General features: G+C 39.5%; 1 protein-coding gene across 2 annotated transcripts in view; it reads right to left on the reverse strand.

The window, feature by feature from the left end:
- The window catches only part of LOC144601472 (disintegrin and metalloproteinase domain-containing protein 12-like), a 321,814-nt gene that overhangs the window by 250,714 nt on the left and 58,004 nt on the right, over positions 1 to 13,096 (reverse strand). For both annotated transcript variants that reach the window (XM_078413625.1, XM_078413624.1), the window contains exon 3: positions 7,477 to 7,550. In XM_078413625.1, coding sequence (XP_078269751.1) covers positions 7,477 to 7,550 — 74 coding nt within the window. The remainder of the gene's footprint in view (positions 1 to 7,476; positions 7,551 to 13,096) is intronic.

The raw sequence follows: 13,096 nt of genomic DNA on the forward strand, positions 1-13,096 counted from the left end.
ACATATATATACACATGCACATATATACATGCATATAGATATACACACATATACACATAAATACTGTGATTGATAAAAATCCATGTGGCTGAATACAAAAAAAGTAACAAACAAAATAAAGAAGTCAACAGAATAAGACAAAGGGATGAATTGCATTAAGATGAGAGAACTATTTGCTGTTACTTATAAGTAGTATCTTTAATTCAACTTATCAGCAAGAATACTTACTGATAATTTGAATAAGAAATTTGAAAATTAACGTGGTGAATAATAATTTGAAAGTGAATGTGTTGAAATGGGGACACCAAAGCTAAAATCTCTTTATGTAAAAACTAAATTTAGGAACAAAGAAAGGTAATTCAACTCTCTCCAGTCAAAGTCCTTTTTTCTGAATTTATGTTCGACAGATTAGTCTGGTTCAGTGCCAAGTGCATATCCTTCTTCCCTAATCAGCAACGTGTCCATTTCCGTCTTGAAAGCTTCCACAGATTGTACGCTTCAGTGGAATGTATTCCATAAGTTTACTAACCTACATGTTAAGAAGAAGTTGGATCTTAATTCATGTCCTGCTTCTAACTTCCTTTGTCTATAACAATGATCCCCTGCTTCTTTACTTCCTGTGAGGGACCAGTGCCCAAAAAGAGATTAACGCACAGGAGGCAATTGACCTTGAGTGCAATCCTTTCTTCCTCTGTTTAGACATACTTAGCAATTTGCCCAAGAAGCAACACTGATGTCATTTGTTTAGCTTTTTTTTTTATAATGCTAGCCATCTATCCTGTGGAGGACATTTGGGAAACATAAAGAGGAAAGGAAAGAAGGATGTAAAACTCTTCCATGTTAAGACTTGACATAATAAATCAAGGGTCACTGAAGAAAACTAAAACATCTAAAGTTTATTGCAAATATATTCAACTTTTGTAACAGCAAAACAACTGCTGATACATTGGTTTAACTATATTATAAATTGGTCTTGAACGTAAGCCAATCAACAGGAGATTGATTGGGGTTTGATAATAAATCCAGAGTGTAGAAAAAGTTAGAAATAGAAGAGTTAGAATAACACAAATTTAGGCGCACAGGGCCCAAAATGGATATTAGGTAATGTATCTTTACAGCTCTTCTTATAATCCAGAATATTAAAGTCCCCCCCCCCCCCCCCCCCGAGCCTTCTGAACTCATTTTATCTCCTCTGACCCATCTGCAGAGTGATGAATCAAACCATATTGATATTGGAGCCCCCGGCAGCCAGCCCCCCTCCCACCCCGCCCAGTGGAGTAGATCAAATCATCTTGTACTGCACACTCACTCAGCCACATTACCCACCTGTGCAAACTGTACCTGTTAGTATCTGGAATGTTACTTTCACTATACCTTTAAAAACATACAGCTACAACATGGAGGGGAGATGGGGATGTCGGTGTTCCCACGTGCCACTCTTCCCCATTTAGATGACGGAGAGCATGCAATTAAGTTTTGTGCTACCCACCTTTTGGCACGTTGTTACGTTGCATCCCTTGGAAAATACACACTGCAGTGAACAGAGAACAGTTTGGAAGTGCAGTGGATGGGCTGATTAAGGGCGGCACGGTGGCGCAGCGGTAGAGTTGCTGCCTTACAGCGAATGCAGCGCCGGAGACTCAGGTGCGATCCTGACTACGGGCGCCGTCTGTACGGAGTTTGTACGTTCTCCCCGTGACCTGCGTGGGTTTTCTCCAAGATCTTCGATTTCCTCCCACACGCCAAAGACGTACGGATTTTGTTGTGATATTGCAGGGACTACTTTGTTGTATCACAAGGACTACTTTGTTTGCCTGTGTAGTAACGTGTATATAAGAGAATGAGGTGATTAGGTGGTCACTCTGGTTCCAGGTGGCCATGGAATAAACAGCCTGGATTTAAGCTCCAGCATTATAACCTTTTAAACACGTGTACTTGTGGTCTGTCCAGAGTCATAACAAAGGTATAACAGACCACAAAGTACAACAGGTTTGTAGGTTAATTGACTGGGTAAATGTAAAAAAATTGTCCCTAGTGTGTATAGGGTAGTGTTAATGTGCGGGGATCGCTGGGCGGCGCGGACTCGGTGGGCCGAAGGGCCTGTTTCCGCGCTATATCTCTAAAAAAAAAGTGCAGAGTTTTGATTTTTGTTGCGGAATGGCTTCTTGAATGTTGTTGAATTTGAACCCTTTCAGACGATTGCAGACAATTCTTCACATTCCCACCTTGTGGCCTATAGGTGATGTAAAATCCTTGAGAAATCAGTAGAGAGCACTTGCTCTAAATTATGCAGCCTATTTCCAATATGTATAGTCATAGCAGTTATGCTTTCCACCACCTGGATTAAATAAATATTTGTAGGAAAGAACTGCAGATGCTGGTTTAAATCAAAGGTAGGCACAAAATGCTGGAGTAACTCAGCGGGACAGGCAGCATCTCTGGAGAGAGGAATTGGGTGACGTTTCGGGCCAGGAGCCTTCTTCAGACTGTCATCTCTGATTCAAAATCAGGACATCACATCCAGACCTAATTCTCTCTTTATGCCATAATCACATATGTACCTTTACAATGGGGCCCAGTAGACTGAGGATACAGAAGAGACTGCTGAATCTGGAGCTAAAAGTAATCTACTGGAGGAACTCAGTGGTTCAGACAGCAAGTTATTGATGCAGCATTTCAACCCAAAATGTTAATCATCGCTCTCCCTCCACAGAAGCTACCTGACCTGAGTTCCCTCCAGCAGTTTGGCTTTTGCTTCACGGAAAACATTTATGTCCATGAATCCTGCCTCAATTTCATTGGAACACAGGCTAATTATAGAAAATGTCATGGTCTACCACTAATGTTGACTAGAGGACCTGTCCCTTTTAGGCGATTTTTTAGGCGGCGACAGGTGACTAGGCTGTCGCCACATGGTCGCTGGGCGGTCGCCTGTATGATCGTGAGTAGTCTCCAAAGAGTCGTAGCGTCTTTCTGGTCGCCGCTGGATTTTCAGAATGTTCAAAATCTTTCGGCAACAGTGGGTTTGACGCCAATGAGCGTAGCTTGACATATCCTGACGTAGGTGCTTTCGTAGGTTGTCGCCAGATGACGTAGGTTGTCGCCGGTGCTGACTTCGGCGATTTCCATTGGCGACAACCTACGTCCACCGGCGACAGGTGAAAACTGGAGGCGAAAATGACGTGAATTGTCTTCAGCTGTCACCGACAGGGTCGTAGCTTGTCGTAGCTTATCGCGGGTGGACACAGGTTGACTTCGGTTTTCCTGGCTTCTGCAGCTCAACCTAAATAAGGTTGTTGAGCTATCAGAATAAAGCTCTTTAATCTACAGTGAGAGGATGGTGACTGAAGCAAGGTAACATGACTGCTAACTATTTGAATAATTTAATTGAAAAGGAAAAAGAAAATGCTGGAAACATTTTAACGCTAGGTAAAATCAGTGGAAAGCGTTAAAAGTTTCAGACCAAAGGGTCCTCCGCAGATGCTGCCTGACTTGCTAAAAGTTTCCATCATTTCTTATTGAAAGTAAAATTAATTGGTCATATGAATTTATTTCCCAAATTTTATTTAACACTCAATGATTCCTTTCCTCCACTGTAACAGTAGACATTAGTGATGACATTTAACATAATGAATAAGTATGTTATTCATTTAGTACTTTTAAGGGAGCTCTGGTTACATTTGGCTTTTTCAGTTTAGATATACAGCCACCGAATAGCAACAAAATGGATGCTCTCCTCGAAGATAGAGAGCTTGAAATATTTATGGAGCATTTGACATATGATATTAATGTGTTTTAATTTAAACGCATCTCTCTGTAATGTTGAATTGGGCAATAATGAATGACAAGGTCAATACTCATAGTAGGATTCTGTTAATTCAAGTATATGATTAATTGTAGAAGGAGCAGGGTCAGTTTAATGAATGTTCCATTCAGTGGAACACTTCCATGATCACCAGCTGATTGCTTAGTAACAGTGTCAACTGCAGGCTTTACCATGGGCATTTGGGATTGAACTGAATGCTCCAGACTACTATGGACATTCCACTGACATGTTGCAGTTGTAACTGTATCCAGTAAGGCAGACTCTTTCTTTACTTAAACATTTTTTTTGTTTATTTTGATTAACTAGCTAGGGTCAAGCCACAAGATATAAGCTTGTCAACTGTGTTTTGTCCAAAAGGCAAATATTTTATGCAGCTCCCCCAAGTATTTATTTTTACAACTTACTCTCATCTCATGTAAAGTCATGATTTATTGTGAATTTGAGATAAAAGTCTAATTAACAAATTAAAATAAGAGAAAGAAAATACAAAGTTTATGTGCAATTACTCATTATAGGAGTTAAATTGTGCCCCTTCACAAATGGGCTGGAACATGTTGATCCATAGTTCTATTGAGAACAACCTCTGTGTGCAGTTCACTCTGGACATTCACGTCTATACTTTGCATTTGAGAGTACAGAATGTGCTGGAGATCAGATACCAGCTGATTTGATGTCCACTCCATCCCTGAACTCACTGCTGAATTCGGAACTGGTTCATAAGTTCAAAAGTTATCGGAGCAGGATTAACAATTTGCCCCATAGAGTCTACTCCACCAATCATGGCTGATCTATTTTTCCCTCTCAATCCCATTCTTCTGCCATCTCCTATAACCCCCAACATCCTTACTAATCAAGGATCTACCAATCTCCAACTTAAAAATATCTAATGTCTTGGCCTCCACAGCCATTCATGGCAATGAATTCCACAGATTCACCACCCTCTGACTAAATAAATTCCTCCTCACCTCCTTTCTAAAGGTACGTCCTTTTATTCTGAAGCTATGGCCTCTGGTCCTAGACTCTCCCACTAGTGGAAACATCCTCTTCACATCCACTCTATCCAGGCCTTTAGCTATGTTTCAGTCCCTACTCCCCATCCTTCTAAACTCTAGCGAGTGCAGGCCCAGTGCCATCAAACACTCATTGTAGGTTAACCCAATCATTCCTGGGATCATTCTCGTAAACCTTTAATGTTGATACCAAGCTAAGGGATTGTATATATTTAATTTCCAGTTCTTCAGCATTACCCCAGCCATTTTTAGTGTGTCACCATTCATCAGAATGTGGTCACTGAAGTTCATTAAAAAAGATAAGCAAGGCTAGGTGCTTGTTTTTCTTCTTTTATTTTAATTGATATGAATGATTTTATATGATTTCATCATTTAGTTTACTTAAAATAAATGTTTTATTAAATTATAAGTATTTCAACATTTCTATAGAAATCTCATCAAAAACAATTAGAGACAGTACAAAAAAAGCCTTCTGACGGTATGAGCTCTCAATAGGTCCAGGGTTCCACTATCAGAAGACTAGTCATCATGTGCAGACTGCTCTGCTTCACAAGATGGCTACAACGGTGTTGTCCTTAGGACTCTGGGAGCCACACAGCCACAAACAAGTAGGTATTGGGTAAGTGCTTGAGGAATGGGCCAAAAGCTTATCCATAGACTGATGGACCAAGAATGATGAACCATGACAGCTGAATCACTTGTACCCATCAAAACAAAGTCCTTTCATGACAACAATTAACCTAAACATCAAGACCATATATTCAGCTGATGAAGCAGCATTTAATGGAAGCAGGCAGGCATTAATGGCCCTGAGGCAGATCTTTATTGTCTATTTGCCTGCTGATTGGTAATACCACATAGCCAAATAGCTTAATACGTAGGTTAATTGGCTGAGTAAATGTAAAAATTGTCCCTAGTGGGTGTAGGATAGTGTTAATGTACGGGGATCGCTGGGCGGCACGGACTTGGTGGGCCGAAAAGGCCTGTTTCCGGCTGTATATATATGATATGATATGATATGAGAATATAGGACCAATGTTAAGGCCTCAGCTCTCATAATTTAAGCATTGCAAATACACTATGTGCTTTTGTACATTGGAAAAAGAATTTCCACCCCAAATTATTCTGAAAACATAAATATACAATAATGAAAACTTATAATGAGCAATTTATATTTTACCATAACCAAGATGCCACCATAGTCACCTATGGAATTCTGTTATAGCTCACTATGATCAAGAGGGAAATGGTCATAACTTGTTTTTATACAATGAATCCTGTCTTGACTAAATTATATGAATTAGCTGCTTAAACACGATTTTATCAATTCAGTTGCATTTCCTTTACCTTTTATAATTTCACTGGAAATCTCGTTAAAGAACTTTTATAGCGCCATTCTTGGAATATAATTAATAGGAAAACGTGAGAGCCTAGAATGTGGAGGCATGCTTCAGGATTGAGCAGAGTTCAGAATAGTTGGACAACTGCAAGTTTAGTTGGTGGCCCTCAAAAGCAATCATTTTTGAATTATTCTAAACCAGTCATAAAAAATAAAAAATAAAACTTTACAATCAAATAAACTTAGATTGCAACACAGATACGTGCAAGGTGAGTACTTTAGCTTCTGCCATTTAAACTCTCTCTGAACAGTAATAAAAGCAGATGTTGTGTAATTGTTGAAATGTTTAAAAATAATTATTCTTCCAAATTTGGGAACGGATGGATCACTAATTCAATTTGTTTTTGTCAATACAAATTCTTTGTTTCATGCTGTAGCAAGAGAATTCTTTATCGATCAATTTTTGATGAATTCATCATCACTGTTTAGGATAGCTACTGTGATAGCCTACAGCAACCAATCCTTTGTATAAAGTGTACCTGTCTCATAAGAATAAACATCTGAAGTTATTTTTTTCTCTATCATCAGCTCGTGCTGTTAGAATTTGTCCATGTCAAAGGGAAATGGGGAGGATTCTTGGAATGGCAGCTGTTGGTACTGTTAAAATAATTTTGAAAAATTACCATTTTCCACTTTGTATGCATTCTTGTCAACAGTAAAATATGTCTCTTTTTAGTACAGTTATGTAATGCAATGGTTTTATTCCATTCTACACACTACTGACTTTATAAATCTAATAAGACAGGAAGAAGTCAAAACTGTAATCATGAACTGTAGAATTGAATGTGATGTTTTCAATCAAGCATAGCTGCACTCATAGCAAGAATGCTTAATGAAATGTTGCGGTTCAAATTTATTAGGGCAAGACAAAGTTACCACAGAATATAAATTCTGTCATGTTGGCAGTGTGGTGATGACAAATGATATGACTACAAGTTTTAATTAAAAATGTAAAAGGCATAGTGTCATTAAGGGAGCATGTCATTATATTTTTCACAATGGTTGAACTCACAATACACCTGTAATGTCAATGCATGTCCTATCTCACTTCACATGTTGCACAAGATCTTAGAATTTGTTGATTAATGCTTACTTAAGTTAAGTAATTTGAATTTAAATAGAACTATTAGAGTTACAATATATTTACCAGAAGCTGCACATCATTAAACAGAACACACTCATTGCCCCAGGCATTACACATGCCATCAATTTGTAGCACAGACTACTTTAGTGGTACTCACTCATTTCTTTCAAGTTCGATGATCAGCTGTTTGCCTTCAGCTTCAATTAGGAATTTGGCCCATGCTGGATAGTTCTATGATAAAAATACATAATTCATTACGAAACAGTATTTCAAATACACCATACAAGAACTGTTGTTTAAGTGTGTCTGGTTGTTTATGTTATTTGAGGCAATGCTTAGTCTATTCATCAAGTCACTGTGGTTGTCGAAACAAAGAACTACACTTGCTCGTTAATATACAAAAGGACACAAAGTGCTGGAAGCAGGTCAGGCAGCTTGTCTGGAGAACATGGACAGATGGTGTTTCAGGTCAAGACCCTTCGTCAGGCCTCAGTCTCGACCTGAAATGTCACCTATCCATTTTCTCCAGAGATGCTGCCTGACCTCCTAAGTTACTCTAGCACTTTGTGTCCTTTTAGGTTATTGTGGGTTCTATCTAGCTGTGATGCTTAGTGATGAAAGCTAGCAATATAGATTACAGAGCCTATATTAGCCAAGCCAATAACTGTGCTTCCATGGCAGAAAAGGCCAGATCACGATTCCAGGGATACGAAAAACCCTTGAGTATTTTGACATGGCTGCAACATACCAGTGTATTACTTCTCTGAAGCAATGGAGAATACCAGTTCAGAGGTTGTGTCACGTCAATGGTTATATTTGTAAAGTATGAACATACTGTAACAATGGTAAAAAAACAACCGTGGGAAACTAGGCCATTTGTATTCTTGTTTCACTGACATTTCAGATCATATTGCCTCAAAACTGAGAGTTTTCTCACAGTGCAAAGGTTGAATTGCTACATCTTGAATTCACTCAGATCCTGCAATGAATAATGGAAATCACACTACTTTCTTTGAAGATAAATTTGCTCCATGAATTTCCCAACATGACCTATACATCACCTTCAGCATTGATGGCATAATCTGAAAATATTTACCAGTATTCTCTGTCGCACATTGCCTCTTGCCCCCAATAAAAGTATCTAATACCATTTTTTTAAATGCTCAATTCTAAGGAAACCTTGCTTGCCTTTTAACAAATCCTGACTTTCCACAATAGCCAAATTCATCCACTTTGAATGCTGATGTTATACCTGGGAAGGCCGGTGATATTTCTCTTGAAATCTTGTACAACATGGAAGAAAAAATCTTGTTATTTGATGGGTGATTCTTGTTTGACTTCCTCATATGATGCAAACACATTACTGACATTATGGTCAATGCGTTTCTGCTGAACCTCCAAGCCAAGCCTTTGTTCTTTCTTTGTATTATTTACTTTTGTATTATCATCCACACTTGTCATTTAACCTCTCCTAACTTCAACTTGTCATAGAACTTCCCCCTTTTTCTGCACCTTAAAACCGATTTATCTCAAACTTTTCTCAGTTTTGATCAAACATCATCAACCTGGCATTAACCCCTCACTTCTCTCTGCAAATGTTGCCTGTCTGGTAAGTATTTTTACCACTTTATTTATATTTCTCGACATACCTACCTTCTCGCATTTTGCTGCAGCAATAAATATAGCAGCCTTCCTTATCCCTAATCTTTACTAGAGTCAGATCAAGTCTTATTTGGCAACGTTCCCCCCATTTAATAGCATACATTGGAGTGAGTCCAGAGGAGGAGGTTTATGAGAATGATCCCAGGAATGATTAGGTTAACATATGATGAGTGTTGACGGCACTGGGCCTGTACTCGCTAGAGTTTAGATGGATGAGGGAGGAACACAATAAAATTTACCGAATAGTGGGCACTGGGCCTTTACTCGCTAGAGTTTAGATGGATGAGGGAGGAACACACTGAAATTTACCGACTAGTGAAAGGCCTGGATAGAGAGGATGTGAGAGGGTGTTTCTACTTTTGGGAGTCTAGGACCAGAGGACATCGCCTCAGAATTAAAAAACATACCTTTAGAAAGGATATGAGGAGGAATTTCTTGAGTCAGAGGGTGATGAATTTGTGGATTTCATTGCCACAGATGTCTGTGGAAGCTAAGTCATTGGGTATTTTCAAGGGGCAGAATGACAGATTCTTGATTTGTAAGAGTGTCAGGCATTATGGGTAGAAGGCAGGAGATTGGGGCTGCAAGAAAAAAAATAGATCAGCCATGATTAAATAGTGGAGTAGACTTTATAGGTTGAATGGTCTAATTCTGCTCCTATAACTTATCAATTTATAAATCGGTGATCCTGTATCAAATAAAATGCATATGAATGTGTTTAATGGTCTCAGCCTAATATTGCCAAAGCATAATTTCAGAGTCTAAGAAAAAAAGCTGCAATTTTTTTAAAATCTTACACAAAAAGTTGGCTACAAATACGTTTTCACTGCTCTATTCCTTGACTGGTCATGGGTTAAAGAATATATCTTTTGGTTAGTAAGGTGAGAATGTAATTGATCAATCTGCTTTGCATCAGCATGCTTTGGTTCATTAAACGGGAGAATTTGCACTGGTAAGAAATTAACCGAAAGTCATGATACAGCTAAAATATGTTCAGAGAGATTTTCCTAGAAATGAACTCCGATGCTGTGAATTGCCTGGATCCAACTGATGTTGGAAAATATGCAGCAAATCGGATCAGCAGAAAAATGGGCCAGTCTCCCATGTAAATCACTGACCTGTCGATTTTCCAGTAAAGTATTTGTTTCACCACAGCAATCCCGATTGCTTGCTTGTGGAACCAGAAAAAAAAGTATTCTTTCAACTGAAATCTATGGTGCACAAACTTGAATCAAAGTCTGCTTTTTCTTTTACAACCTTAGTTCATACTGAAAACTAAAACAGATGATATTATAGTTGAACATCTGTCTCGAGAGTAAATCCCATAGTGACGAAAAAATGTTCTTGGAGTTTGGATGAACTTTCTGGTATAAATGGGTATTATAATTCTTCAAAATATAATTACCAAAAGACAAAATTCATAAATTATAAAAGCAGAGGTGTTTCCTTCAAAGATGCTTATCAAATATTGGTTTTAATTTTTCCTGGGTAGCTTTTCCCATGTTGACTTTGTTATTGTTCCACTGCCAAAAATAAAACCTATCAGATATTAACTGTCAACAAAACTAGAACCTGAGTATAGACATTGGGAGGTCGTGTACAGTTCCACAAGACATTTCTGAGGCCATATTTTGTGTAATGTGTTCAATTTTGGTCACCCTATTATAAGAAAGATATTTAACTGGAAAGGGTGCAGAGAAGATTTACAAGGTTGTTGCCAGGTCTCAAGGGCCTGAGCAACAGGGAGAGGTTGAGTAGGCTAGGACTTTATTCATGGAGTGCAGGAGGATGAGGGGTGATGTTATAGAGGTTCACACGATCATGAGAGGAATAGATAGGGTAAATGCACAGAGTCTTCAACCCAAAGTATGGGAATCAAGAACCAGAAGACATAGGTTTAAGATGAGGGGGAAAGATTTAAGAGGAACCTGAGGAGCAAAGTTTTTACACAAAGGGTGGCAGGTATATGGAACGAGCGGCCAGAGGGGGTCATTGAGACAGATACTATCACATTGTTACATTTGGACAGGTACATGGATTGGATAGGTTTAAAGGGATATGGGCCAAAGGCAGGCAGATGGGACTAGTATAGATGGGGCATGATAGTTGGCGTGGGCAAGTTGGGCTTAAGTGCCTGCTTCCATGCTGTATGTCTTCTACTTTTGTCCCCAAAGCTTTATAATGTTTTCTTAAATGTTAATGTTGAATCCTCCATCCATTCCATCATCCACTCTAGAATATAACATTTAATTGAAAGGAAGACTGCTCATTGTCCCATCGGTTCTTCGATCACACATTTTGAAAATGCACCTTAGGTTACTCATCCTTTTGCCGTCGAAGAAACCACATTCGTATTTTTAATAACTCTTTCAAATTCCCCACTTCCCTCTCATGCCCTTTGAGAACAATTTTAGCTTTTCAGGAAATAGAAAACTCAGTATGGTTCTCCCGTATAACATTCTTGTGCATCCCTCTTTGGAGCTCTGACTACAACCTCAAATAAGCTCTGGACTACATAGACTATTACTGTTCGTATTGCACTATTATTGTTTGCTTTTTGTGTGTGCATTTGTCTGAGTGTGTGTGTGTATATATATATATACATATATATATATATAATATATATACATGATCTATATATGTGTGTATTTGTGAGTATATGTATATATACACACACACACACTGATTTTTTTTTCTCTCTCGTTTATTATATTGTTTACAGTGTACTATGTTTACATATTCTATTATGCTGCTGCAAGTAAGAATTTCATTGTCTATATGGCAATATAGCAACATATGGCAATAAAACACCCTTGACTCTCTCTTGTCTCTTGACTCTGCTCCCAAAGTACAGTGTCCTGCATTAAAAGCAACATCAATTCAGCTTTAGTTATATGTGTAAGAATGAACTGCAGATGCTGGTTTAAACCAAAGATAGACGCAAAAAGCTGGAGTAATTCAGCGGGACAGGCAGCATCTCTGGAAATGATGAATGGGTGACATTTCTGGTCGAGACCCTTTTTCAGACTGGGTAGGGATAAGGGAAACAAGAGATATAGACAGTGATGTGGAGAGATAAAGAACAATGAATGAAAGATATGCAAAATGTAATGATGATAAAGGAAACAGGCCATTGTTAGCTGTTTGTAGGGTGAAAATGAGAAGCTAGTGCGACTTGCAGCCCAGGGAGGGATAGAGAGAGAGGGAATGCCGGGGCTACCTGAAGTGCGAAAAATCAATATTCATACCACTGGGCTGTAAGCTGCCCAAGCGAAATATAAGATGCTGTTCCTCCAATTTGCATTTAACCTCACTCTGACAATGAAGGAGACTGAAGACAGAAAGGTCTGTGTAGGAATGGGAAGGAGAATTAAAGAGTCCAGCAACCGGGCTGGTACATGCGGGCTGAGTGAAGGTGTTCCGTTAAACAATCGCCCAGTCTGCGTTTGGTCTCGCCGATGTATAAGAGTCCACATCTTGAACAACGGATACAGTAGATGAGGTTGGAGGAGGTGCAAGTGAACCTCTGCACAGTCTGAACAGACTGTTAGGGTCCCTTGATAGAGTCGAGGGAGGAGGTATAGCGACAGGTGTTGCCTCTTCTGTGGTTGCAGGGGAAGGTACCTGGGGAGGGGGTGGTTTGGGTGGGAAGGTATGTTAACCAGGGATTTGCGGAGGGAATGGTCTCCGCGGAAGGCGGAAAGGGGTGGAGCTGGGAGAATGTGGCTAGTGGTGGGATCCCTTTACAGCGTGGTGGAAATTTTAGAGAATTATGTGTTGTATGCGACGGCTGATGGGGTAGAAGGTAAGGACTCGGGGGACTCTGTCTCTGTTGTGACTAGGGGGAGGGGGAGCAAAGGCGGAGCTGCGGGGTACCGAGGATACACGTGTGAGGGCCAGATTTATGATGGGAGAGGGGAACCCCCTTTCCCTAAAGAATGACATCTCAGATGTTCTAGAATGGAACATCTCATCTTGGGCGCAGATGCGGCGTAGACAGAGGAATTGGGAGTAGGGGATAGAGTCTTTGTAAGAAGCAGGGTGGGAAGAAGTGTAGTCGAAATAGTTGTGGGTCTCCCAACTCCGTTGTTCAAGGTGTGGACTCTTATACATCG

Source organism: Rhinoraja longicauda, chromosome 16 (genome assembly GCF_053455715.1).
Source record: "Rhinoraja longicauda isolate Sanriku21f chromosome 16, sRhiLon1.1, whole genome shotgun sequence".
NCBI lineage: Eukaryota > Metazoa > Chordata > Chondrichthyes > Rajiformes > Arhynchobatidae > Rhinoraja > Rhinoraja longicauda.